Raw genomic sequence first — 26,787 nt, 5'->3', positions numbered from 1 at the left:
TGATTTTTATGGGTAATCTGGAAGGCCATAAATAAAATAAAAATTAAGGTTTAGAGATCGAGACGAATGATATAATTGCTCAGGCTTTGGGCGATAATTTAGCTTGGGAAGAGGCGCTATCTTTTACGGCGGTCATGTCGGCTCCATCTCCGTCCTCGGATATCCAGGTTTCTTCACCTTGTTATCAAATTGATGGTTCTTGTAAAGCAACCAATGAGCATTCATGATTGGGCTGGTGGTGTTGCGTTGGTGAAAAGCGAACCTTGTTGTTGGGGGCCAAGTGTCTAAGACGGAGCCCCTTCCCCCTGCATTCAGAGTTAGAAGAGTTGTTGTAGGCCATGGAGCGGATACATGCTTAGTTACTCACTATGGTGCATTCCCCTGAATATTGACCATCCTTCTCCAACTTGCTCAATAAGTTTAATTCGCTGGAGTTTTTCCCACTATTCTCCATCTCTTAGATCCCACATGCGACAAATTCGAAGGTGGATTGTCTTGTTCGTGCTTCGCATTCTCTTATGTCTGAAGTTTTATTTGTAAACCCCTTCCTTACGGCTTAGGCAACTAACCGAGAAAATTCCTTTTAATTTATTGTTTGGTTGAAAAAAAAATAGATACACATTTAGTTAAAGAAAATAGTTGTAGATGAGTTCAAAAGTATTAAAATTAAATTAAATTTTAAAAAGAATATATATTTAATTCTTTTCGTAAATAAAAACAATGTATAAAAGTAAAGAGATAAACTTTTAGTTATAGAAAATAGTTGTTTTTTTTGCTATAATACACTAATGTATATCTATTTACAAATCTACTGTCTACATTACCACTAAAAGTTTATTTGTACACACAAATACATTTTACTGTTAAAATATACCCTTTAGTCTTAACTACTACCAACAAATTGTTTTTATGAACACATTAAATAATCTATTACATGCCTCTTTATTTTAACATTTTTATAGTTACAAAAATGCATACGTTAATCTTACATACTCCTATCATATATATTACAATACCAGTCATCTGAATAAATTATTTGATTGGTGAAAAAAATATGAGACGATCTATTTTTTTTTTTTACTTCAACAATCTTTTTCTTTATGTAAAGGTGAGTATTTACATTTGTTTAGAAACAATAACTAATTGTATAATTTTCACAATCATTTTTTATCTTATATAAAAAGTAACATTTTTCTTGTAATATAGCAACTTAAAATTAAAATAAGTAAACAATATTATAATTTTGAATTTTATGGTATATATATATATAATTTATTTTATAATTAGATTTTATTTTATCTATTTACTTTTATATAAAACCTTTTTATGTTAAGTTTTGATTTTTTACATTTTTATTTTTTAAAAATGTTAATAGTGAATTGACATGTGTTAATTAGTAATTTTGTTATTAAAGTTTATATAATAAGATTTGATTAGTTGATTTGATTTGAGTATTATATATTTTTGATAGTTTTAAATGATTATTTTTTAATTAGTTAATGCTTTTTTTGGGACGACGTATAATTAGATAATACAAAGACAAAAAGAGAGAAAACCAAAAGAAATTGATGGACGTAAAATCAAATCCTCATTCCAATGTGTATAATTTTTCTTCTCCACTTTACCTAATTCGTTGTTTTGTTTGCAAGTGTGTGTGATATTGTTGATATCCTGCACAACACACGTGCGAGTTTATATTATACACACTAACCTATACGTAGGTTTACCTTAATTAATTACTTTATGACATAAGTAATATAATATTGTAACGAATGGAAGAACTACGTTAAGTATGATTTAAAACTAGCTAGGCCACCTTAGCCATATGAGCCTACATATAATAGCCACTCGGGACTTGGGAGTGTACACGCAGACGCAGTCCCAAATACGCAGTTAAAATATGTTTGAAAGTTTTACTTTTATTTTGTGAAAGTATTATTTTGGGTAAAATATTATTAATTCATAAACAAAAAAGTAAACTATAATGAATAATGAAATATAAATTAACAGAAATATAGTACTATATTTAGAGAGAGTCTAATGGAATGAATGAAAAAAAAAAAGACTAAATCGTATTGCCTCTGTCTCATTTTCTACTCATTTTAAGAAAACAATAATTATTGAGTTTAAATATATTTTTTTATTTGACTAAAGAGATATTATTTAATTTTAAATCAATAACAATTTAAAATTTTAAATATTTTCAATAATTATTTCTTGGAGTTTACAAAACATCAATCTTTTGTGGGACAAAAAAATATTCTAAAACATCAATTTTTATGAGACAGAGGGAGTATATCGTATATAGAGTATTAAATAGATTTACTTTTTATAAAACTTAATAAATGTTGTACAATGCAAAATTGTTTTAAAATATATTGGCAAACTGTTTTTTTTTTTTTTTTGTTCTGCAAACCGTGTTTATGATTGCTTTTTCTACTGAAGATTCTCCCATCGTTGTTGTACGTACATTCTCAAGTGACATATCCATTGACGTAGGAAACGAGTAGATTATGCACGGAGAGGCATAAGTTTTCTATTTTCAATCATGAGATTCGTACGTCATGTTATGATTTATCCACATTATTGAGTTCTGAAGATTATATAGCAATAATTCAAAAAAATAAATGATGGCCAAACGAATAATTAAATTACGTAGAATATATATATATATATATATATATATATATAGATTGGTGCCAAATTGCATAGATAATAGCACAGATGTTGTGTCGTCTTCTTACCTACTCTATTTATAGAATAGTTTTGGATTTATACATTTTTTTATAACTTATAATTATTAATTTTGCTCTTAAAAGGAAGTGTGAGAAACAAAGAAAAGAGAAAATGATGAAAAAAGCCGCACGAGTCCTTTCATTGGATTCCCTTCCCTTCGAAGATGTTATCGTCTCAGTTCCGACAATTTTGCCATCCCTTCGTTAAACATATATCATTCCCAAAAAAAATTACACAAACAAAGTTCAATTTATATAATTTACACTGCACAAATAGACACACAATTTTTAAAAAAGTTTCAAATAGATTTGAAGAGTTATTTCTCCACTTTTATAAACTTTAAATCAAATAAGAAACAGTTGAATCTTTTTGTAATAACTTTGGATTACATCCAAAACTTTTGTATACATATTCTTCTTCATCCACTATTTTTTTTTTTTTTTTTGGCTTTGGTAACTTTTTTCTTTTCTTTCTATTATACCAACAAAATATTTTGAACTCGGAACAAAAGTTTTTAATTTGAGCTCATCACTGACTCGGGTAAAAAATGGTATCAGTTCATCAATCTTTTATGTAACCCAATAAAAAGGAAAGCAATAGTTTCATAAGTATCTTTTATGGAGTTAATTTGTTTCAATGTGGGGAACCAATAAAGTATGTATAACCGATAATCCAACTCGTAATAAACACAAACCAAAATTACAAAACAACAAAAATGCAAAGCTAAAAAGCCTCGAATGTTAGGAAGCACCAGTCAATTACAGAAAACAAAAATACATAACAATCAACTAAAAAAAAAAAAGAGAGGTAGGGTATTGGATTAATTATACCCTACCATAAATTCAAACCCACCTAACTCAAAAATTATCCCAAAAAAAGGAACAAAGAGAGGGAGAAAAGCAAAATAAGAAGAAGAGGAGGAAAAGAAGCGAAACATCACACTACGCTCTCTATAATATACTTCAATATTATTGTATTTTAATCAAACTAAAAACTTTGAGATATTGATAATACCATAATAATAATAATAATAATAATAATCACAAAACCCTAATCATACACTTAGCTTATTTATTGGTTTGTTGACCAAGTGCGAAAACGAAGAACATCTCTACATCTGGAGATGCAAAGAAAGCTATTTGTCTTCTCCTCAAAGCGCAGTTTTGCCCCACTTTCTGCTTCTTCGGCGCCGGCGGACACGTGAGCATCTCCGGTATACGTGACTTCTTAGACTTCGGTGTACAACATCCACTCTCCGGTTGGAATGAAGATGGCGTGGCCGTTGATGCGGGTGAAGTAGTAGGTGAAGATGACGTCGAGGTGACGTCACTATCGATGATAGAACTACATGGAGGAGGAGATGGGTTCTTGTAATGGATTCTTTTACTTCTTCTTGTGGTTGTTCTTCTTATTGGTTTATTTCCTTTTGATGCCATTTTTGAGACCAAAATAAGAGAGAGAGAGAGAGAGAGAGAGAGAGAGAGAGAGAGAGAGGGATAGTGAGAGAGCAAAAAAAGGAAGGAAATGGGTGAATGTGAATCTATATATGAGGAGTTTGTATAAAAACCTTAGTGGGAGTTTTACTTTAAAATTTTGACTGGAAAAAGTTTCAATGAGAGGAGAAGAAAAAGCCAAGAAAGGAAAAGGTAAAATAAAAGAGAGATTGGCTTAGTATTTGGAAACTAAAGAGAAAGGGTTTCTTTTTGATATCAATGCATGTAAGTCACTGTGAAAGTGTGAAATGGGTACGCTTTATTTTCTTCTTTTCGTTTAAATATTCATATATAGAACAAACATAATATCATAAAATAATCCTAGTCTTCTAGAATTATCAATTATCTCGTTATTCACAGTCGACGTTTATCACTTTTTGCCTAAGTTCATATTTCTATCCATTTTTTGATTTTTTTTTTAATAATCAGAATGCTATTTCTATGATTAAACTAAATATGATTTTTCTGATAATTTAAAATATTTATCAGCAACTCCTCCTAATGTGTAGTATGTTTGTAAATGATGTTTGAGAAAAAAGGTTATTATTTAATTGGTTACGTTGTCCCATAATAAGCTATAGGAATCTATAGATGCAACATATCAAGAACAAGAAGATAAAGGGAAAACAAACTAGCATGTAGATCTCCTTTTAACATTTACCAATATAATATTTTCAACAGAATTATGTATAGTATTAAAATAAGAAAAAGACCCTTTTCTCATAAATTACGGAAGAAATAATTTGCTGTGAATTATTGTTTGAATTACATTTTTTTTTTTCAACTATTGGACCACAACAGACTAGCTACCGGTTTTTCAAATGCATTTTAAGTTGACAAACACTAAATATATTTGTTATAAAGTAAGTGGTATATATATTACTAAAAGACTAAAATGCATGTGAGACGTTAATTACATATAAACAACATCATTGTTTTACGTTGATATTGTGTATAAATATCATTACCCACACATATATTATATATAGGCATGCTGTCACATGCATAAACTATTTTCAATAATGAATACAATTACATCCACAGCTAAAAAACATTTAAGCATATATGTATTACTTAATTAACTAAAAACAAGACAACATGCAGTCTCATTCAACTAAAAATGGGAAAAACATACTTCAAGGAAGAGAGAGGTGCCGAGAGAAGAGTCTCACATTTGATAATTAAGATATATTTTTGGTCTTCAAAAACACTACTTCTTGGAAGTATTAGGTGGTAACTGTAGTTGTTTATGTACTTAGCTTTAAGATATTTGTTTCTTAATAAAGAACTGAAGAACACAGGCAGAATAAAAATATAAATTTTAACACGAAACTTTGATGTGTAATACAGATTCACGTGGGACGATGTTATTCAAAATCAATCCATATATATGCATGGGGTTTCTACACTCTCCAACTAACCCTATTATTTTTAACCAACTAACCCTTTTTTGGGTTTAGTTGAGATTCTTGTCTCAGCAGATTTTTTTTTTAATGTGGCTGCAGTAAGTATAAATTTAAATTTATACAGCAATCGTTCGTTAGTAATATTAACTTTTATAGGAGAGAAATAATTATACATAGAACAAATAAAAAAAGGAAAAAAGGCTATATCCCTAAAGAAAGTACACAGTAGTCGAGGCTGGATCTTAATCATGGGATCCAAAACATAGGATTCACTGTGCACGCACATACGGCGGGTTAGATTCTCAAAGGCCATACATACTACATACAGACAAACATATTACCATGGATAGTATAGTCTCTCTTTTTTAATCAGCCTCTATGTTTTTAGGTAATTATTTTGTAGACGTCTCTACACTATTTGTCTTGTTTCTGATACATTAAGGAATTTTTTGTTTTTGAAGCGGTGCACTGATATTTTGGTGTATTTTGGTTTTTGAGTTTTAGTTTTAAGTTCTTTAGTTTTGAAGTAGATTTTAGTATTCCACAAACTTGAATATATCTTTAAATCTTGGTTTTCAATTCTGTAATTTGTTTTATAAACAAACGATTTTTAAGCTTTCTATAGTAATTTTTTAGTTTTTGATTGCACATATTTGAAAGAAAAAAAAATAATGTTAGTGCTACGGCAAAAAAAAATTCTCAAAAACTTAAAAACTAGATTTTGGATTAAACGCTCAAAATTTAGTTTTTATTTAAGATTTTTTTTTTTAGAAAACCAATTTTCTTAATGTACTTCAAGCTATTTTTTTTCACAGAAGTCAATATATCATTCTTTATCTATATGTTAAAATGAGAAAATGAAAAACTAATTTGGGACATTATCAGAAATTAGTTTTTTTGTGGTGCAGTAGTTTTTTTCTTTTACAAATCATATATGAAAATTAAACGAAGATCTTTCTTTTTTTCATAACCAATATTCACATTTTTCAACAAAATATATCAAAAAAATAAATCAAATCTAGGTTAGCCGATGTTTACATTCTTCAACAAATATATCCAAAAACTTAAAATTTAATCTAGGCTTTACTAAATCCATAATAGAGCCCACAAACATCTAATGGTGATAGTGATGATGGGAGTCTTGTAGATTAAGTTCACCTCCAAAGGATTGCCTCTGTAGAAGGAATTGGATAAGTCGACGTTCTATGTAGAAAACAACCAAACACGTTTAGCAGCTATATGTTGTGGTCACCCAACAGAGCTTCTATACAATTGTTCCGAAAGGCATGGTTTGCGATTCGTTTTAGTGTGATTCCAATTAATATAGATATTCCAATTAATTCGATGTACGAGGCGGAACAATGGTTTTTGCTGTTTAATTTTTAGTTAACTTTTTTTTTTTTGGATGTAAATTTAGTTTTTCACAAACTTAATATATTTTTAATTTTTGGTTTTTATCTACAATTTGTTTTTGAAAAACGATTAGTAAGCTTTCTATTGTAATTTTTAAGTTATAATTGCACATATTTGAAAAAAAAAAAAGAAACTATGTTACTGTTACGGCAAAAACGTTTTCAAAACGCCCTCAAAATATTCCTATTTTTTTATTAATTTGTTTCGGTCACAAAAGTCAATACATCATCCTTATCTATATGTTAAAATGCGAAAAGGAAATATTAATTTGGGACATTATCAGAAATTATTGGTATTGTCGAGAAAACAAATTTACTGATACAAAACTTGGATGTTTTTGATTCAATTTTTTTTTATATTTTTTCTTTTTTTGAACAAAAAAAGATGTTTTTGATACAATAATAAACTCAGATGTTACACACAAGTGAAGTTCTTTCGAAGGCAAGAATAAAAACAAAACAAAAATGTGTTGGTTCTAATCTAAACTGTGGCACAAGTAATAATAGTACAACTCTTTCTCATTGCTTTCACCTGCACACACAAAAACTGATTTTGTTAAACATACAGAACAGATCATCATCAGTATTTAAAACACATAAAAATCTCTATATCCTATTATGATCAAGTGTTCGGTGTACACGGTTCCAGTTACGGCCATTTCGAGTAACCAGAAATGAAAGAACAAACCCGAGAAGTAAGCAAGTACCTGTTGAATCATAGGTGTGTCTGGTACTGGAGAGATAATAGATGATCATGATCATAAACTATAGGCTCAGTCTCTGTTTGCTATATATGCTTGAAGTTGAATCAAACCTAAATCACTATTGATATGTTCAAATGTATAAGTCTGTAGGATTGGGAAAAGTAATATCTCTGTGGTTTAGTAGTTATCGCCAAAAGACATGGACTGGCCTAATACGGTTTTGATGCGAATCTGCAAAGCAAAAGAGATTGAAAGGATATAGTTGAGTCAATAACAAGTAATAGAGAGTAACCAAGGCAATCTAAAAGGGTACTAAGGTTTCCTCTTTTTTTTTAACCTTAACATCGAGGCAAGCATCGTTGACCATGTTCTTTAACTGGGGAATAATACCCGCACTTCTCAATTTCACATGCCGATCATATGCACCGGGACTTGAAGGACTAATGAGGTTTATAATAGTCCAGACTGTTGCTGACCGTAACTGGCTCTCATCACTCTGCAAAAACTTCAGCATGAAATTCTCTGATCCAGTGGCTTGAGGAAACAGCTGCTGCATAACTGCTTCTTTATGTAACTCAGTCCCACTCGCTACATTCGTGAGCACATGCATTCCCTGGAGGATAGAAAAACATTTTACATCAGAGATTTTGTTAATCTATTGATATGGTTTACTCTTTTTTTTTGCATTTTCGTCACCTGTATTGCCATATGAGCTTGTGGACCTTTCCTCAATTGCCTCCCAACAGTATCTAAGATAAGACCATCTTCATCAAATACAAACTCGATTGAGCTGATACATCCGTCAACAAGATTACGGAGGAGGGCCAAAGCTTGCTCTTGCACTGGAGGCTCCGGATCTGAGAGCAATGAGTTTATTTTGTTATTCCACATAAGAAATTTCATAAAGATTAATCATATGATTATGGTTTGATGAATTTACCACTAATGAGGCAAGCAAATCCTTGAGCATTGACGTCTGAAATATAGAGTTCTTTACGTTTATTGTCGGCAAGGAACATGAGGTTCCTTAAAGCACGTAAAGCGCTACACCGAGCATTTGGATCCATTGATTTTGACAACTCAATAAGCTGTTTTATCCCTCCGAACTCTATAAATGATGACTTTGGTGATGAAAAATCCAATACTATATTGCTCAGAGCACCAAGAACTGCAACCTGGTCCACAATATACAGGTACATACATTCAATTAGGTTGTGCCGTTTCCTTCTAAAGAAAAAAAATGACATCCGAAACTAACAAAATGCGGCATCTTATGCGACACAGTACCTGGACAGACGAAGATGGATCATGTAGTAACTGAACCAAAGGAAGCATAACATGATCGCTGTTGAATCTTCCTGCACTCAAATTCTAAATGACATGTGTCAGGGGGGAGTCCCACTTAATAGAAAGGCAGCTGAAATACTAATAACATCCAGAATGTATAATAGTTAACTAACCTTGACTGATCGAGAAGCGTTTCTTAAGCAAATGCACGCGGCAGCTTTTACATCAGCATCTTTGTGTCTTAGTGCATTAATCAGCAGGTCTAACACCTAGTAGAAGGAAATAAAGACAAACCAATTTAGCATACTACAAAAAGAAAAAACAAAACTAACCAGATACACAATCAGAAAACGGCTTGTTAGAACACACCTGCAATGACACGAAGCTACACCTGCAATCTTCAAGCTTTGAGCACAATTCAGCTAGAGACAAAAACAAACCCTGAAGACGTTTAGTCTGGAGCTCACTATCTGTCTTCAAGATGTCGACAATATTCTTGATTGCATTGGCCTCGTAAGCTAACTTCTGTAAATCCTCTTTTCCCGCAATCAGACAAGATAAACCCAAAGCAGCATCATCTCCAGATTGACCAGGGTCGTTGAGCAGCTCAAGCAGAGTAGTTATCAATCCCGATTTGGTTCCCATGTTCACGAAATAAGAAGGAGAAGTGTTGTATATAACAACTAAGCAGAGACAAGAAAGCAGCCTCGTTCTCGGATACCTATCCTTTGTTAATTCAGTTACAGAATTCAAATGTCTCCCAGATTCAAGTCCAACAAAATCCGAAACAGCTTCAGGGTTGTTCTTCAAAACCGTGGCTAAAGATTCAAGACAAGCTTCTCTTTGGCTTAACGAACCATCAAGAAGTATAACAAGCTTCTCCAACACACCAGCTTCGCAGAGAACACGCTGCTCCACACTTGTTCCACAAGCATGAGCAATGATGCTCGCACCAAGCCCACTAACATTCTCATTCTCGCTGTTCAACAAGGAGAATAGAAACTCCATGTTTTTCTCTTGAAGAAAGTCGTACTTTGGAGCTTGATTAGATTGAAATATCATTCTAAGCGAGCGAGCCCCCGCATCTACTACCTGGAGAGAATGAATAACAAAAACGAAACAGAAACAATAAGGAACCGATTCACATAACTCAAAGATGATAGGATCAACAAAGTTTCCAAAGGCCAATGTTTTACTACTTCCTCAGATGCAGACAATTCAAAAGGTGAAAACTTTAAAACTCCTAAACAAGAGAGACTACAGAACGAATCTAAATCGTTCAAGCTTCTTGACAAGAACCACATAGTAATTCTAATCTCATTTCCCAATCTAGACTTTAACGGAAAAAAAAAAGTCAATAAAATTTTGAAAAGATTAAACCTTTTCGTCAGGATTAGTGAGAAGACGAAGAAGACGAGGGAAAACACCGGCATCAAGAACAGCTTGAACTCCGGCTTCAAACCCACAAGCGAAACTCCCAAGCGCCGCCGCAGATTGGACAAGGATGTTGTTGCATTTCTCCGAATCATCTGCATCAGCGAGAGCAGAAGCTATGGCGGGAACAGCTCCGAGTTTGAGGAAAGAGAGCTTCTTTGTACGGTTTCCGATAATCTGGTTTTTGACCTCACGAAGGGCCTTAAGCTTGACTTCAGGGTCAGATGAAGCCAGACGAGAGAATACATCGGCTTGACGATTACTATTATTACCGGATGCGGATGCGGTTGAGGAGGAGGAAGAAGCGGCGGAGGTTGTGGTTGTAGGCATGGCGGAGATTTAGTTTCTCCGGCAAATCGGAAATAGAAATGGCTAATTGAGATTGGAAAAGAGAGGCAGAGGAGTTCCGTAAAGGTTTCAAGTTTCAACCTTTTTTGTTTTAATAATTTCGTTTAATAAAAGATTGGGTTTTTATTTTTTGTTTTTAAACTAATAATTGAGAGTAGCTATGAACCAATCATGTTAGAGAAGAGATTTTTCTAAACATAGGTCCTATTTAGTTTTGTTTTTTTCTTCTATTATTTGAGAATTAAAAAGAAATATTTAATCAATCAATTCAGATCCAGTGTTTATATAAGTTTGGGTAAAACAGATTTATGTAATAGTTTATGATTGTACATCCATATTATAAATATTTAATATTTATGAATTTTATCAGTCTAGTTAATAAATAAGTAATATGAATAAAAAGTACTACTACTGTTTTCATATATCTTATTTGTACAAAATGATATTTGCTATGGCACAAAAATTAACAAAATGTTTACATAAACTCCCATCTAAAATCGAAGTGAAAAAAAAAAATACTAAGGTAATTCAAATATTTTATATTCAAACCAACCATAATTCATAAAATTTATTCAACAAAAAGTTTTTAAACGAGTGGGCTCTGGTGCTTCCATTTCTGTATGGACTGACCCATGGATCCCTGTTCAATCCCTGAAACCAGCACTAAGCACCGGATCGCCGTATGATCCTTTGCTCCGAGTTTCATATCTTATTGACAGGAATATTAATTCGTGGGATATGGCTCAGTTTACGGCTACGGTTGTACCGGAAGATGTGGCTATGATTTCTGCCTTACCGTTGCGACAGCCGGATGAACCGGATTTGCTGGGATGGCATTTTACTAAGTCTGGTAAATATTCGGTTAAATCAGGATACCATGTTCTTCGTTCAAATCTGACAGCTCTCGCTGAGCTAAGAGTATTCGGGCCGGACATTGTCCCTCTTCAGGCTTTTGTGTGGAAAATTAGATGTCCACCGAAGCTCCGTCACTTTCTGTGGCAAGCTCTTTCGGGGTGTGTGGCGGTTACAGCGAATCTACGGAAACGCGGTATGAGTTGTGATGCCACCATGTGGCTTTGTGGTTTTCAGGAGGAGACGATTAATCATACCCTTTTCGAATGTCCCCCGCTCGGCAGGTTTGGGCTTTGTCGCAGTTTCCGACAGCCCAGGATATTTTCCCTTCAGCATCAGTTTTCACAAACATGGATTTTCTCTTTTGGAGATATACAGATATTCCATCACATGATTTCTTTCCCTGGATTTTGTGGTATATCTGGAAAGCGCGCAATGATAAAGTTTATAGTAATCTAGATTCAAATCCTCTTGCAATTTTGCGCTTGGCGGAGGATGAGGCAAATGCATGGATTCTGGCTCAGACTGATGATGTGGTTTTAAACCCGGATATTCCCACTGTGGCTACAACCGGTGGACGTGTGGACTTAGGGATTCCTAGGGCTTTTTCAAGTTATACTTGTTTTGTAGATGGTTCTTGGAAATGTTCAGATGATTATGGGGGCAGAGGATGGTTTTGCACGTCGCCCTGGAGTGTTGTCTCTACTATGGGTGCTGCCAACCTACGTCGTAGTCTCTCCCCGCTCCATGCCGAGGTTGAAGCCCTTGTTTGGGCAATGCGCTGCATGATTGGAGTGGATAACCAATCTGTCGTTTTTCTTACCGACTGCTCTGATTTAGTGAAGATGGTGTCTTCGCCTTCCGAGTGGCCAGCTTTTACGCCTTATTTGGAGGACATCCAGGCGGATAAAGAGGAGTTTACTTTTTTTTTCCTTGGTCTACGTTTCTTGCTCTCAGAATGGTAAAGCGGATAATCTAGCGCGACGAGTTCGCACAGTTCCGCACTTAGTTACCTATGTAAACAATGTTCTTTCGCATTGGCTTGTTTGAGCAAAAATCTTGTTCTGTTGTTGACAAAAAAAAAAGTTTTTAAATTAAAATCAAATCTTAGATGGGGGTTTACAAGTGTAACCGTAATAATCGCATATGATTATTTGTATATCCTGACTCAAAACTTTGTATATTTTTTTGTTTTATCTAATTACAATCTTATCAGAAATAAAATTTTAAGACAACTTGAACATGCTCATCCCTTTAACTTCAGCTCCTAAGAAAAGACCAAGGTCCAGTTCCTGTCCCAATCCTGTAACAGTCACGTTTACATTCTGTTATTAAAAAAATTAAACAGTTTTTTTTTATAACCTTTTTAACTACAAGAAACAGAGAGTTTCATATTTTTTTACCGCCAGAATCCAACGGCTGCTCTAAGACTCATGTAGATAGTGAGACCAAACCAATGAGTCGATGAGAGGAAGAGCAAACACAAAATGCTAACTATAGCCACCACTACTAGTGAAGCTGCGGCGTAACCGAAATCGGATGCTCCAAAGTTAACTCCATCAAATACAAACGCTAAAGCATTGGTCGGTTGTGTTCCTGCCACAAACTTTAGTAAACAAGAAACATATTTAGTCACAATGTTATGTCAGAATGTTATTTCATAATCTTTGTTTGATTACAGAGTTAAGGGGATGTTAATTAATCACCGGGTCCTATGCTAATAAGGTGTAAAACTTTATCGTCTTTTGTAAATACTCTTGCTCCAAAATGCAACGCGGCTCCAAGTATAGCCGCGAGTAGAAAGCCGAGAACCAATCCCAACTGTCACAAGATTTTAGTATCAAATTGGTCGAAAACAGAATATTTTTAAGCTTAAAGAAAATATGCAGTACCTGCAGCACACGAGAAGCTGTAGCTGCAGCTCTTTTGTAGTCTTTGTTGGCAAACGCGCTCGCTAGTATTGCCTTCAGAAACAAAAGAAACACTTGTTTATACTTTAAAGTAGGCGCTTAATCGAGAAATATGCAATGAGTAAAGAGATCATGTGTTAAAAACCTGGCCAGCTACGGCGAACCCATCTGCAAGAAGTGAAGTAGCTAACCAAACCTGCAAGCAAACTTGGAAAGCTGCCATGGAAGTTGATCCTTCTCGTGCAGCTAGTGACGCGGAAAGAGTCACACAAAACGTTACTGCGATTACTCTCATTAGTAAAAGCAAGCCTGAGAGAAAGAATCATATAGAGAAAAACAAAAGGTTTTATTTCATCAGAGACGTCACTATGAACACACTTATTAAGTTTATGCAATACCATTTTGCATGAATCTACAGAGTTGAAGATGTTTGGTACTCATGATAAAGATATCGACTTGACCCATCAGTTTCCACAAAAGAATCCCATAGATAAGGTATCTAAATATGAGCATAGAAATAGTAAATTTAAAGTAACGGTTATAAGATTAACCAAGCTTCTGATGACTGTAAATTAAACTTACTGGGATATAACATGAGCAATGGCTGCTCCTGTAACGCCTAGGCGGAAAACGAATATGAATATTGGATCGAGTATTATGTTTGTAGCATCTCCAATCACTGCACATGAGATAACTTGTAAAGATGAATCATCAGTTTTGTGTTCTGTTTCAAGGACTTTGATCATATTATACATGAGACTTTACCGGTTGCATATAACGGAGTTGTCGTGTCTTTAAATCCGCGGAAAACACCTTGTGTCGCAAGTGAGAGAAGAACAGCGGGTGCACCGAGTGATCTTAAAGATAGATATCTTTGAGCAGGTCTTAGCATCAGAGTATCCTGTAAGATATTTAAAACCATGCTTAGAAGATTTCATCAATCTCATAACATCATATATAGATCCTGAAAGATCGATACTTAACGTGTTTAACTCCCATGAAACTCAAGAGAGGTTTCGCAGCGGATATAAGAAACACAGCTTGAAGAAGGCCAAGAATGCTTCCAATGATTAAAGCTGATGAAGCTGATGGAATAATTCTTCTCCTTATTGGAGATTGACTGACGTTAAAGATATTTCTACTGGTTTTAGATTCATCTGATATAGAATCTGAACAAAAAAATCAAACAAACCTAGTGATCATTATTTACTTCAGAAATAAAATAAAACAAGAGAAGGAATTGACTACATACCTTTATTGTTTTCAGGAATCAATTCTTGAACTTCCTCCTTTGTATTGTTCATACCAGCTTCTTCAGTACACTCTTTATGATCTTGGTCTGTGTTTTGCTGAGAACTATATGCATCTTCCTCTGCTACAAAGGATGTTGTGATGCTAACGAGTGGGAAAATAGCGATTCTTGAAACTTGGTTGAACAAAGCTATAGAAACTCCAACTGCAGCTAGCTCCACAGGACCTGAATTCCTCATAACAAGAGTCGAACATTTAAACCAATTATTTTCATTTTTGATACAAAAAATAAGCAAATGAAATTAAAACTCTCTAGCTGTTGTTGTTACCAATTTGGCCAATGAAGGCTGTGTCAACTAGAGATGCTATAGGATCAGCTGTTAAAGCAAGTGCTGCAGGGTAAGCAATTCGCGCTATCTCCAAACCAAGCTCATCAAATTTCAAAACTGACCTGATACATGAGAGAAAATCATTTGTTTCTAAACATGATTACAAACAGAACTACACAAAAAAGTTTACCTGAAATCATTAAAGAAGATGTAAAGAGGGTTTCTTGGAAAATCTGTGTTGTAGCTATGTTCAGACATTATTAATTAGAGATTACAATGTAACTGAAGCTTTCTTGAGTTTCACAAGTACATAAAAGAATATGCCTGCAAAATCAGACATATATATAAATGATTCTCAGTTAGTTAGGTACTGTTACACTTCATTAGATGCCCCCAAGAAAAAGAGAGAGCTTATACAAGTAGAGAGTTAATGATGAAATTAATATCGTTAAGTCAAAACCTATCCTCATCTTCAAATAGAGAAAAATGAATTGGGAAGTAAACGAAATACAAGTAGAGAAATTTGGTTACAACAAATTTTCTATCATTGAAAGTTTGGTTAACATCAATTACTAAAGAAAAAATAACACAAATTTGAAGTCAAAGTGACAGAAAACAATTTTATGACAAAATAGGATTGTCAATGTCTGATAGAATAGGAAATATGTACCAATAAAAGTTTTTAAATTAGTTTAAATAATTTCTATTCGTTTTAATTTCTATGTAATTTACTACAGAATCTGAACGATATACCTCTAATTTTGGGATACAACTTGAATACACTTACAAGAGCAGCAGTAAAATCGCTTAGCATTATTTATATCTCCAGACTAATACTCTTTGTTATTTATTTATTTAGTTACAACCTCAGTAAAGGTTTTAAGAACAATTAAAAACATGCTCCTCCCTTTAAAATCCTTCTTCATCAGCTTCTAAGAAAAGACCAAGGTCCTGTTCCTGTCCCAATCCTGTAATAGTCACATTCTGTTTATCAATCATTTTTTTTTACACCTTTTTAACTACAAGAAACAGAGAGTTTCGGAGATTTTTTTACCGCCAGAATCCAACGGCAGCCCTAAGGCTCATGTAGATGGTGAGACCAAACCAAAGTCCAATAAACCCATGAGTCGATGAGAGAAAGAGCAAACACAAGATGCTAACTATAGCCACCATTACTAGTGAAGCTGCCGCGTAACCGAAATCAGATGCTCCAAAGTTGACACCATCGAACACAAACGCTAAGGCATTAATTGGTTGTGTCCCTGCCACAAACTGTAGGAAACTTTAGCCATATATTATCACATAATCTTGACCTGATTAGTGGTTTAATAGGAACTGATTAATTACCGGAAGTCCTATGCTAATTAGGTGTAAAACTTTATCGTCTTTTGTAAATACTCTTGCTCCAAAATGCAGTCCTGCTCCAAGTATAACCGCGAGAAGAAAGCCGAGAACCAATCCCAACTGTCACAAGATTTAGTCCTTAAAGTCTTTATATGTTTTAGTAGACATGTTAAGTGGATAATTTCTTCAACTAAATATACAAACCTTAAACAAGATTTCTTGTTTAATGTTTACTGTTTATTCTCATGTAAACACAAAACATAAATGTATAAATTGTGTGTACCTGCAGTACACGAGAAGCGGTAGCTGCAGCTCTTTTGTAGTCCTTTTTGGCAAACGCGCTCGCTAATATTGCCTTAAGGAAAGAAACATTTGTTAATACTTTAGATCCGTAATCGAAAAAATGATGCAATGTGTAAAGAAACAATGAGCTAAAAAACCTGGCCAGCGACGGCGAAACCATCTGCAAGAAGAGAAGTAGCTAACCAGACCTGCAAGCAAACTTGGAAAGCTGCCATGGAAGTTGATCCTTCTCGTGCAGCTAGTGACGCGGAAAGAGTTGCACAGAATGTTACCGCAATTACTCTCATCAACAAAAGAAAGCCTGAGACAGAAAAATCACATAAGGGAAAAAGAACCACACGGTGTTATTTTATCAAAGATTTTTCACTGTGAAACACATTGAATATTTCAAAAGTATTGTTGCAATACCATTTTTCATGAATCTACAGAACTGAAGATGTTTTGTACTCATGTTGAAGATATCAACTTGACCCATCAGTTTCCACAAGAGTATTCCACACATAAGGTATCTGAAAAGGAACATGGAAACCTCAGGTAAATTGAAGTAGATGTCATTGCTGAGATTAACCAAACTTCACAAGTGAAATGAAACTCACTGGGATATAACATGAGCAGTGGCTGCTCCTGTTACGCCTAGACGGAAAACGAATATGAAAATCGGGTCGAGAATTATGTTTGTGACATCTCCAATCACTACAAAAAAAAGTTATAAGAAAGAAAAGTGGATCATCAGTTTTGTTCTGTTTTTAAGGATTTTGAACCTGTTATATGTAAGTGGCGTTACCAGTAGCAAACAACGGAGTTGTTGTGTCTTTAAATCCACGGAAAACGCCTTGTGCCGCAAGTGAGAGTAGAACAGCAGGTGCACCAAGTGATCTAAGAGATAGATATCTCTGAGCAGGTCTTAGCATTGGAGAATCCTGTAAAAATCAAACCATGCTTAAAAAATTTCATCAATATAATCTCATAACATCATATATAGAGCCAGAAAAATTGATACTTTACGTGTTTAACTCCCATGAAACTCAAGAGAGGTTTCGCTGCGGATATAAGAAACACGGCTTGAAAAAGGCCAAGAAAGCCTCCAATGATTAAAGCAGATGAAGCTGATGGTATGTTTCGTTTCTTGGCTGAAGGTTTACTAACACTAAAGATACTACTGACTGCTTTAGATTCATCTGATGAAGAATCTGAAATAAAGAAAACATGAACAAGCTAGTGATGATTACGATCAAGAAAACAAACAAACAGAGGAGTGATGATGTTGCGTAGAACAAATAAGTACCTTTATTGTTTTCAGGAATCAATTCTTGAGTTTCTTCCGTTGTATTGTTGTTAGTACCAGTTTCAATACATTCTTTATGATCTTGGACTGTGTTTTGCTGAGAACTACAAGCATCTTCCTCTGCTACAAATGAAGTTGTGATGCTAACGAGTGGGAAAATAGCGATTCTTGAAACTTGGTTGAACAAAGCTATAGAAACTCCAACTGCAGCAAGCTCTACAGGACCTGTAAATAATCATATAAACAAGAACTGATCAAAGATCTAACCGATGATCTCCATTTTTGAAACAAAAGTAAGCAAATGAAATACTATTGTTGTTGTTGTTACCAATTTGGCCTATGAAGGCTGTATCAACTAGAGATGCAATAGGATCAGCTGTTAAAGCAAGTGCTGCGGGTAAAGCTATTCGTGCTATCTCCAAGCCAAGCTCATCCAATTTCAAAACTGACCTGATACATCAATCAATGTAAAACCAAATTTTAAGTTTCTTTCTGATCATGATTATTACTATACCAACAAAAAAAGAAGAAGTGTTTACCTGAAGTCACTAAAGAAGATGTAAAGAGGGTTTCTTGGGAAATCTATGTTGTATCCATCTTCAGACATCATTAAGAGATGTTACTGAAGCTTCCTCTTGAGTCTCCAAGCTTCACAAGGTACATATAAGAATCTGAATGCAGAATCTAGCAAAGTAAATGATTCTCGGTTAGGTAGGTGACAATTCATTAGAGAGATGCCCCTAGAAAAAAAGAGAATTATTTCATTTTCAGGAATAAAGCGGTTTGAAGGCTATCCACACATTACAATTACCTTAGTAATTCAAATTATTGATGACTTTAAGTCAAAATCAAACTCCAATTTTGTGGTCGCCTCCAGAAATCTAGAGGGTTCGAGAAATACCAAAATTTGTTCTAATAACAATTCTGCTTTGGATCAAAGGCTGAAAAAAATTAAGAAATTAAAGAAGAATGATCAAAAGAGATTAAAGAAGAGAAAGTTGGGTATAACCACAAATTGTCTATCACTAAAAGTTTGGTTAATGTCAATCACCAAAGAAAAATCGAAGAAACTTAATTATTATAATGACGTTAGAAAGCTACCCAACAATTTGATGAAAACTTTACGAAAGAAAACAAAGAGAAAAGGAATTTAACTTTTAATCCAAAATGTGTAGAATTCGAAAAGGTGATTAAGAACGAAGATAACAAAAAAATGTAACGTAAAAAGAATAAACCCACCTTTTTTTTCTGAACCAATAGAGGTCAATGATGTATGTCTCTTTCTTTTTACTATTTTAACGATACAATTTCCCAGCAAAACTTTCACGAAACAATTTCCCAGAAAATTACAAAACAACAAAAAGAAAAAAGAAAAAAAAACTCAGCAAACTAAAATACTCAAGTTTTTTTTTTTGTTGTTCTGTAGCTGTTTGGCGAATGTTACACTTTGTTTGAAGTTTGGACCAAATGAAAAGAGTTTATATATCAGCAGCCTTGAAAATAGGGGTTTTGGTAATAAATCTCAATGAATTTGAATGATATGATAAATATGGAAACAATCAAGGAGTAGGAAAGTTGACAGTAACCAAAAAAGAAAAGCAAAAATCAAGGAGTAGAGAAAATATGGAATACGAAAAATAAATGGTTGAGACTACGCCGATGCGTGTAGGACGGAAGGTGGAACGTGTTTTAAGTTGAAACATTGGAGAAGATATTAGAGTTTTTTGTTTCTTTTTTAATGTGAAAGATGTACTTGATAAAAATAAAGTCGATAAGATGTTCATCATTTTATTCCACCTGTATAACTATTTTTTTAGGATTATACAATATTGACTTAATGAATTTTAGATTGTACATCATTCTTTAATTGGTAGATTAGATAGAATATAAAAAAGATAGTTTTGTCTTATCAACGTTAGATAAAATAATGTTTAAATATGATATGCAAACATTTAATTTAGTTTAAAGTAAAAATGATTTCTTATTAGAATATGTACACTTTTCTAAACAATATTTGTTGTATATACCCTCCTAAGATATGCACTAAGACGTTTAAATTAATTGAGTTTAGACAAATATCGAAATGCTCTGTACTTTAGAGAATTTGATTGCACTTGCTAGAAATAAACCTTTCCCATAGATACCTTTCCCATATGTACCTCTAAGGTATAAGCTACCTATGTGTAAGTAGATTTTTGGTTTTTTTTTTTCTAACGGTTGGATTTAGATTTTTTTTTTCTGAAGTAATTTGTTTATAACTAATTCTTTGAAAATTAGAAAAATATATTTTTTTCAAAGAATATAACAAAAAAAAAGTAGGTTGACGTATTGATGTTTATTTTTTTATTTTTTACATGGGATGAATTTGTTTTGTAGGACCATATACATGAGAGTAGGAGATAGACAAAACAAAGACCTTTAACTCTTAACTCTTGTTGCTTACTCTCTTCTATACATAGTACCCATAGTACTAGTAGTAGTAACAAAGAAGCTCGAAAAGGGTCAGAAAACAGTGGTCACCCCAACAATCCTCTTAAATAAAGCTACACATAGATATTATTGTTGACATAGGAGCATAATAGAGAGGCACGAAAACAAGTTTTGAAAGTACAACTAACACCATCACAAATAATTAAATATCATCTACGAGTCCTTCAACTCTTTAACTCTTCTTTCCATGAGGAAAGCTCAAAAGGATCAGAAAAGAAGAGTGGAACATAGACGATCTCTCCAGCAGCAGTGAGCAAAGCTAAAGCCCCACAACATTAAAGTGGTAAAAGAAGGAAAGACGCAAGTCTTCTTTGTCGTCCAAACTTGATTCTTGACATCATCAAGAACCCACAAAACAAAACAACCACCATCAATAGAATCATACGCAGGTAACTTCCCAAGGTAGTTTGTTAGGACACCAGCAAATATTTCAGGTGTATTAATGAGACGTAGCTGCTCGGACAGTCAGACCCAACATGGAAACTACTCACACTCTCATACTAGCGTATATGATATATATATATATATATATATATATTCATGGTTCCCAAGCTAGATTCGCAGTACACAACTCCATCAATGCATAATCCAATATAGCTACAATCATAGTAAAGAACACTACTTTGATGCGTCTCCATGAGTACGAAGATGGTTGACCACTTCCCAACGTGCATACACTATGTTTAATAAGTGAATCAGAGCACTTACGCATCTCCAGGCACAATACCTTGTATTAATAGTTGCTTCTCGCCCAAGTTTATAACTTGTTTAGTGGTTGATTACATACCACGAACCGACACCGGAGGGAAGAGCAGAGGAAGCCACGAACTGAATTACTCTGGACTATGTGAAAAGCAGATCTGACTGTGGGCATCGTCAAAATAATATTTTTGGCTGCTAACATTGACGATGATGATGAAAAGTAACAACTTTGATGAAAGTAAAGAGAAGACGAGGTCGAGACAGACAGGGACATGAAACCGTCGGCGAATTGTCGGCTAACGATGATGGAACACCATGTATTCGACACTGATCTGAATCTGAAGAGATTTTTCGCCGGCAATCTGAGCAGGATCTCGGTCTTCAGATCAACAGGGGATGTTATTACCGTTTCCTATCTCGAAAAATTGGGTGAAGAAGTAAGTTGGGTCGGTTGGGTTTCATCGGGTCGGGTTTGTGGTTAACTAGTTGAAATTGGGTTTAGGTTTGGTTTCATTCGGTATTAGTGTTTTCCTTAAATCTCCTATTACTATTTCGGAAGTACAAAATAACATTTGCAAAAATCACAATTTTTAAATCTAATAATTAAACCGTTACCATTTGAATAAATATCAAAATTTAAAGTTATTATTTTTAATATTCAAAAAACATAATTAAGATAATCCTAAAATAAATTATTAACCATAGTTTAAATTGTAAAAAATGTAAATTCTTGCGGATAATGTTATAAAGCACGTTAGAGTTTAAATAAATATGATTATATATTTGTTTACAGGTTAGTCTAATAAAAATATAAAATATTTTAGTTTGATATCAAATAAATTAAGGAGAGATGTTTAGCCAATAGTAACTGGTACCAAACACAAAACTTACATTCCATCCAAAATTATAAATTTTATATATTAATCAAAAAAATAATAAATACAAAAAATAATATATATATATATATATATATATATATATATATAAACCGAAAACCTTTGAATTTCTGATAAGCTTCAATTTTTTTTCTAAAATATTTCAAACTTTTTTAGTAGGGATTATTGGGGTCCAAGAGTCCTCGACCCTCGATCGACCCTCTTGGCCCTCGATCGACCCTCGATTGACCCAGGACGCATCCGGACGACATCCGACAATTTCAGGACGGCATCCGGACGGTATACGGACGACATCAGGACGGTATCAAGCCGCATCCGGACGCGATTTTTTTTCTTTTCAATTTAGACATCTACATAGACATCTAGAACTCTTCATTGATGTTTTGTTCCAATATTTCTGATCCCAAAACAATCCATCCCAGCTCAAGTGTTCTTCAATATGAGACATTTCTTCATTTTCCCAAGTGTGTTGTATAACAACCCTTGACCAAGTGACTCAAATCTCAAATCTTGTTTTTGTTCCTCTCAAGACCAAGTGTTGTGGATCATAATAATAACAACCTTTTACTCACTCAGTTCAAGTCTCTCTTCTTTAGTATGTGCTATGCTCATTGTTGTGTTTGGGCAACTATCTTCGCAAGCACTTCTTAAGTCTTCTTTAGTGTGTGTTGTTTTGGACGTACAACATAGATCAAGTAGAATGATCTATTTTGATTTTTTTTTTTTTTTTTGATTTTTTTTTTTTAATTCATCGTCCCTTTCCAAGGGACAACATTTAAAATACAATACCGATCTAAAAGATGAACTGAAGAGAAAAAAGACAGCAGATGAAGGAGTTACAATAGAAATTGAAGAGAAGACCGAGCAAGTTACGACTAAAAACCAAAACCAAAAGAAGGACAAGCTTCATGCTAAGGTTGTATGAACCGAAACCATGCGGAAAGATAAGTATCATGAAGTTTCTGAGGTGGTGCTGCCATCGAAGAATGCAAAAACACATTTTTCCAATCCAGACCAAGTAACTTAGCACGAATGATGAGCTGTATCTCTTTGACCAAAATAGCTGCCGGTTTTGCAGTGATAGTGTGAAGCCTTGAATTTCTCTCTTTCCAGATGAAGTAAATAACGGCTTGGAAAATCAGTTTATAGATTACATTGAGCCTGGCATTAGATGTAGGAGACCTAACCCATTGCACAATATCATCAAAAAGAGACGGAGGAGCGAGATTATGATGCACGAAGAATGCAGTCCACACTTCCTTGCTAAAAACACAGTCAAAGAAAAGGTGTTGTTTCGATTCCATAGCTGAGGAACAAAGGAGACACTGACCCGGCACACTTAGACCCCAACTCCTAAGTCGATCCCTTGTTGTTAATCTATCCCGAAGAATCACCCAGAGAATAAACGTGTGCTTAGGAATTCTTTGGCTAAACCAAACAGACTTGAACCACTGAACTTGAACTGTTGAACGAGGATGCAGGCTGGCCCAAGTTTTAGAAGATGAGAAAAAACCTGGTGTATCATTATGTGAATTACGCCACAAAAATAGTATGAGTCTGTTGGAGAAAGTTCTGGTGGAGTTGGTGGTAAACAAGCCCGCAAAAGAAGTAAAAGTGGATGTTTTCCACGAGGCAAAAGCCAAGAGCCATTTGAAATGGCCTAAGAAACAGAATTTGTTGAAGGAATTCCAGTAACCATGGGACCATTCTAATGAAAATACCATTGTTAACATCTTGTTATCATAATCTATCTCATATCGATCGGGTTGGATAATAATGTTTGGATCCGTACCATCTAGTTTGTCTTGTCTCAACCGGGGTTCCACGACCCCTTTAAACTGCCAAATCAACAAAGTCGTATAGCGCATCTCACATTTCAAATCAGAAATGTCTTAAGAAATTAACTGCTACCTAAGAAATCTTAGAATCATCAGTTCTTAGAATTTTCTTTAAAAAAAAAAAAAAAAAAAAAAAAAAAAAAAAAAAAAAAAACTCAATATACATGACTTTTTAAAAACAATAATATAGTCTTGAATAGGAAAATGATTGCTAGGTAAGTGAAGTATACCCGGCTCATCTTTTATTTGGACCTTGTGCCCAATTTTTTTTTTTTTTCTTAAAACTTAGGGTTTTGTTTGCAAATTTCAAATTTTAGGACCCTAATTTTCAAAATATCAAAAAGTATAAGACCCTAAATCTTTAAAAAAAAAATTAAGTGTACAATACCATAAACATCCAACTCCGGTGTTTTGTTGACCAGAATCCGGATTTGACCAGGAAAATATTTATCTTTTTTTTTTCCTAAAAATAATAATACTCTTTATATATTTCTGATAAATAAATGAAAATAATAAATGATTTGTATAATTTTACAAAAAAATATAACTATACCACCAAATTTTATGTGTAGTACATTTTGTTATAAAACTATAATAAAATATACTTTTTCCTTTTAAAAATTATTGTTTCTTTTGTATTTCAAATGTGCGGGTTTTAAATATTTTTCTTTTTAATTTTTATTTATTTATTGTAACGACCCGACCGCCACCTCTTAGTGGACTCCGTGTCCAATCCTTCTCCATGGGACCACTTTCTTTAATGGGCCTCACGTCCTCTCACTAGGTCTGTGAGTCTATCCATATCTGACAGCCGGTTTGCTACGTCCGAGAGGTTTTAAAGGCTTGTTACCATCCCTACAAGTCATCACAATTCTGACAGTCACTTCCTGGAAGGTCACTGTAATGACCCTCACCACGGGGTAAAATTCAAAATAAAAAACCCCTAGCCAAAGGACCTGGAAAGGACTTGAAAGGAAGGCAAAGAATGAAGGTAGAAGAATCACCGAAGAAATGTCCGAGCGAATATTGACGGATCGAGAGATGGCCGATGGTACCGTACCACATACCACATACCATGTACTGCGTACCGCGTACCGCGTACCATGGACTGTACCATGTACCGCAAGTCCATCCGTGACGGTACCATGATCCGACTGTTGACCGTACATCATCCGTTGACTGGACCGTTGACCCGTACGCCGTACCGTTGACTTCGACGCAGAACCGCAACCCGGAAATTTTAAACGTCCGTGTGGAGTGCGTGAAGAGGGAGATTCATCTCCCCTTGATGGACAATGAAATTTCATGCAAGAAAGTTGGAGACAAAATCATTACTTTTCTTAAATAGTAACCAATGAAATTCATGCAAAGGAGGATGTGAGACAAAGGAGAGAAGAGGACATTCTCTAGCCAAGTATTGTGTGTTTCCACCAAGTATTTTTGTGGCAAAGAGGAGAACACTTGCTCACCAAATTTTCAAGAAGCTTGTTCACCAAGTTTTCGAGAAAACTTGCTCACCAAGTTTTCGCCAAAAGAGTTGAGGAGAAGCTAGAGACTTGCTCGCCATGCATTGGCCGTTGAAACCGCCCAAACTCACACCTTTCCACTATAAATAGAGAGCCTTAGGAGCCATTTGGTTTTCATCCCACCCTTAGATGAAAATTAGAGAGTTAGAGAGTTAGGGAGAAGTTAGAGAGTTAGAGTGAGCGAGTTCTCTCTTTAGAAGCTTTTTTCTTCTGCGAGTAGTTAGCCGCGTCAGCCTAGGCCTTTCCGCGTCGCTAGCTAGGACTAGAAGTCTGTTAGAGTCGATTCTTCCAGCCAAGTCCAGGTGAGTCTCGAAGCATGTATTATGCTACATGATAGGTGGAGTTTTAGTTGATTTCTGCTTAGGATTTTTGTGTTAAATCTAGGCATTATTGGGTAGATTCGTTTCTTTTTTTCTAGATTAAATTTTAGGTAGTTAAGTCTCGTTTATTGCTTCCTTGCATGTTAGAGTGAGGTTGCGTCTAGCTCTTAGTTTCTAGATTTCATTCTAGTTTCTTAAGTTGCTTGTTTGTGTTGCATGATTACTTGTGTGCTTTGCATGTTAGTATTTAGCGCTTAGTCTCTAGATTACCTCTAGTTTCTTAAGTTGCATGTTAATACTAGTAGGTTTGCATGTTTAGCGCTTAGTCTCTAGATAGTCCTCTAGTTTCTTAGGCTTGCATGTTAGTGTTTGTTGTTGCATGATTGCTTGTGTGCTTTGCATGTTAGTATTTAGCGCTTAGTCTCTAGATTACCTCTAGTTTCTTAACTTGCATGTTAATACTAGTAGGTTTGCATGTTTAGCGCTTAGTCTCTAGATATTTCTCTAGTTTCTTAGGCTTGCATGTCAGTGGTAGTTGTTTGCATGCTTAGCACTTAGTCTCTAGATATTCCTCTAGTTTCTTAGGCTTGCATGTAGTGTAGCATATTTGCTTTTTACTTGATTTTCTTGCTTGAATTTCTTGTTCAGTTGCACTTGCTAAGAGGTTAGTCTCGGACTAGATCGTGCGCGAGGTGAAATGCCCGCACACAAGTTCTAGTGCCGGAGAGCTTAAAACTGGTAAGGATACTTGTAAATTTATGAGCTTAAAAACCATAAAAACTCAAGGTATCAATTGTTATAGGTCTTAATGCCTGTAGTCGCGAGAAATTCCGGCTAGCGTAGTAAGACTTGGTATGGCTGTCCTCATGATTTTTCCGTACAGCATACAGCCGCGTTCATGTAACCCATGTCGTGAGTTGT

At 34.5% G+C, this 26,787-nt stretch overlaps 4 protein-coding genes and 2 pseudogenes across 14 annotated transcripts; 1 reads left to right on the top strand and 5 right to left on the bottom strand.

Moving 5' to 3' along the window:
* Positions 1 to 3,450: 3,450 nt before the first annotated feature.
* LOC104742647 (cyclin-dependent protein kinase inhibitor SMR9 pseudogene) lies at positions 3,451 to 4,460 on the bottom strand (annotated as a pseudogene). The gene has a single exon (XR_015579679.1). The product of XR_015579679.1 is annotated as a cyclin-dependent protein kinase inhibitor SMR9 pseudogene (transcript).
* Positions 4,461 to 7,382: 2,922 nt separating this feature from the next.
* Positions 7,383 to 10,996, bottom strand: LOC104778043 (uncharacterized). Of its 2 annotated transcripts, none has more exons than XM_010463657.3 (9): positions 10,419 to 10,996; positions 9,408 to 10,130; positions 9,212 to 9,307; positions 9,039 to 9,122; positions 8,692 to 8,926; positions 8,448 to 8,608; positions 8,089 to 8,364; positions 7,755 to 7,982; positions 7,383 to 7,579 (listed from the first exon to the last, which is right to left on the bottom strand). In XM_010463657.3, the coding sequence occupies exons 1-8, from the start codon at positions 10,800 to 10,802 to the stop codon at positions 7,929 to 7,931; spliced, it is 2,013 nt and encodes a 670-aa protein (XP_010461959.2). In that variant the 5' UTR covers positions 10,803 to 10,996; the 3' UTR covers positions 7,383 to 7,579; positions 7,755 to 7,928. The 2 variants fall into 2 exon arrangements, with proteins under 2 accessions (XP_010461959.2, XP_087340914.1); XM_087484788.1 differs by having other exon boundaries at positions 9,039 to 9,109; positions 10,419 to 10,932.
* A 562-nt stretch (positions 10,997 to 11,558) lies between these two features.
* LOC147928830 (uncharacterized) lies at positions 11,559 to 12,637 on the top strand. Its single transcript, XM_087486283.1, has 2 exons — positions 11,559 to 11,868; positions 12,051 to 12,637. Exons 1-2 carry the CDS (start codon positions 11,559 to 11,561, stop codon positions 12,635 to 12,637), a joined length of 897 nt encoding a protein of 298 aa, XP_087342409.1.
* A 105-nt stretch (positions 12,638 to 12,742) lies between these two features.
* LOC104742645 (protein DETOXIFICATION 42-like) lies at positions 12,743 to 15,619 on the bottom strand. Of its 5 annotated transcripts, none has more exons than XR_015579676.1 (12): positions 15,353 to 15,619; positions 15,163 to 15,284; positions 14,835 to 15,059; positions 14,567 to 14,751; positions 14,348 to 14,483; positions 14,165 to 14,261; positions 13,981 to 14,081; positions 13,728 to 13,891; positions 13,565 to 13,636; positions 13,379 to 13,493; positions 13,076 to 13,278; positions 12,743 to 12,975 (listed from the first exon to the last, which is right to left on the bottom strand). XR_015579676.1 is itself a non-coding variant. In XM_087483666.1 (12 exons), the coding sequence occupies exons 1-12, from the start codon at positions 15,418 to 15,420 to the stop codon at positions 12,933 to 12,935; spliced, it is 1,533 nt and encodes a 510-aa protein (XP_087339792.1). In that variant the 5' UTR covers positions 15,421 to 15,606; the 3' UTR covers positions 12,759 to 12,932. The 5 variants fall into 5 exon arrangements, 2 of the variants coding, with proteins under 2 accessions (XP_087339791.1, XP_087339792.1); XM_087483666.1 differs by having other exon boundaries at positions 12,759 to 12,975; positions 13,076 to 13,285; positions 13,384 to 13,493; positions 15,353 to 15,606; XR_015579677.1 differs by lacking the exon at positions 13,981 to 14,081.
* Positions 15,620 to 15,849: 230 nt separating this feature from the next.
* Positions 15,850 to 19,755, bottom strand: LOC104742646 (protein DETOXIFICATION 42). 5 transcript variants are annotated; one of them, XM_087483661.1, is made up of 14 exons: positions 19,334 to 19,755; positions 18,906 to 19,035; positions 18,634 to 18,778; positions 18,423 to 18,544; positions 18,095 to 18,319; positions 17,815 to 17,999; positions 17,594 to 17,729; positions 17,406 to 17,502; positions 17,218 to 17,318; positions 16,947 to 17,110; positions 16,790 to 16,861; positions 16,510 to 16,626; positions 16,217 to 16,434; positions 15,850 to 16,130 (listed from the first exon to the last, which is right to left on the bottom strand). In XM_087483661.1, the coding sequence occupies exons 3-14, from the start codon at positions 18,702 to 18,704 to the stop codon at positions 16,088 to 16,090; spliced, it is 1,551 nt and encodes a 516-aa protein (XP_087339787.1). In that variant the 5' UTR covers positions 18,705 to 18,778; positions 18,906 to 19,035; positions 19,334 to 19,755; the 3' UTR covers positions 15,850 to 16,087. The 5 variants fall into 5 exon arrangements, with proteins under 5 accessions (XP_087339787.1, XP_087339788.1, XP_087339786.1 ...); XM_087483662.1 differs by having other exon boundaries at positions 18,634 to 18,834; positions 19,334 to 19,547; XM_087483660.1 differs by lacking the exon at positions 19,334 to 19,755 and having other exon boundaries at positions 18,906 to 19,253.
* Positions 19,756 to 20,627: 872 nt separating this feature from the next.
* LOC147928829 (putative F-box protein At1g47790) lies at positions 20,628 to 23,486 on the bottom strand (annotated as a pseudogene).
* Between the last annotated feature and the right edge of the window lie 3,301 nt (positions 23,487 to 26,787).

Source organism: Camelina sativa, chromosome 14 (genome assembly GCF_030686135.1).
Source record: "Camelina sativa cultivar CO46 ecotype springtype chromosome 14, ASM3068613v1".
In the NCBI taxonomy this organism is placed as follows: domain Eukaryota; kingdom Viridiplantae; phylum Streptophyta; class Magnoliopsida; order Brassicales; family Brassicaceae; genus Camelina; species Camelina sativa.
This window is presented reverse-complemented; position numbering and strand designations above follow the sequence as displayed.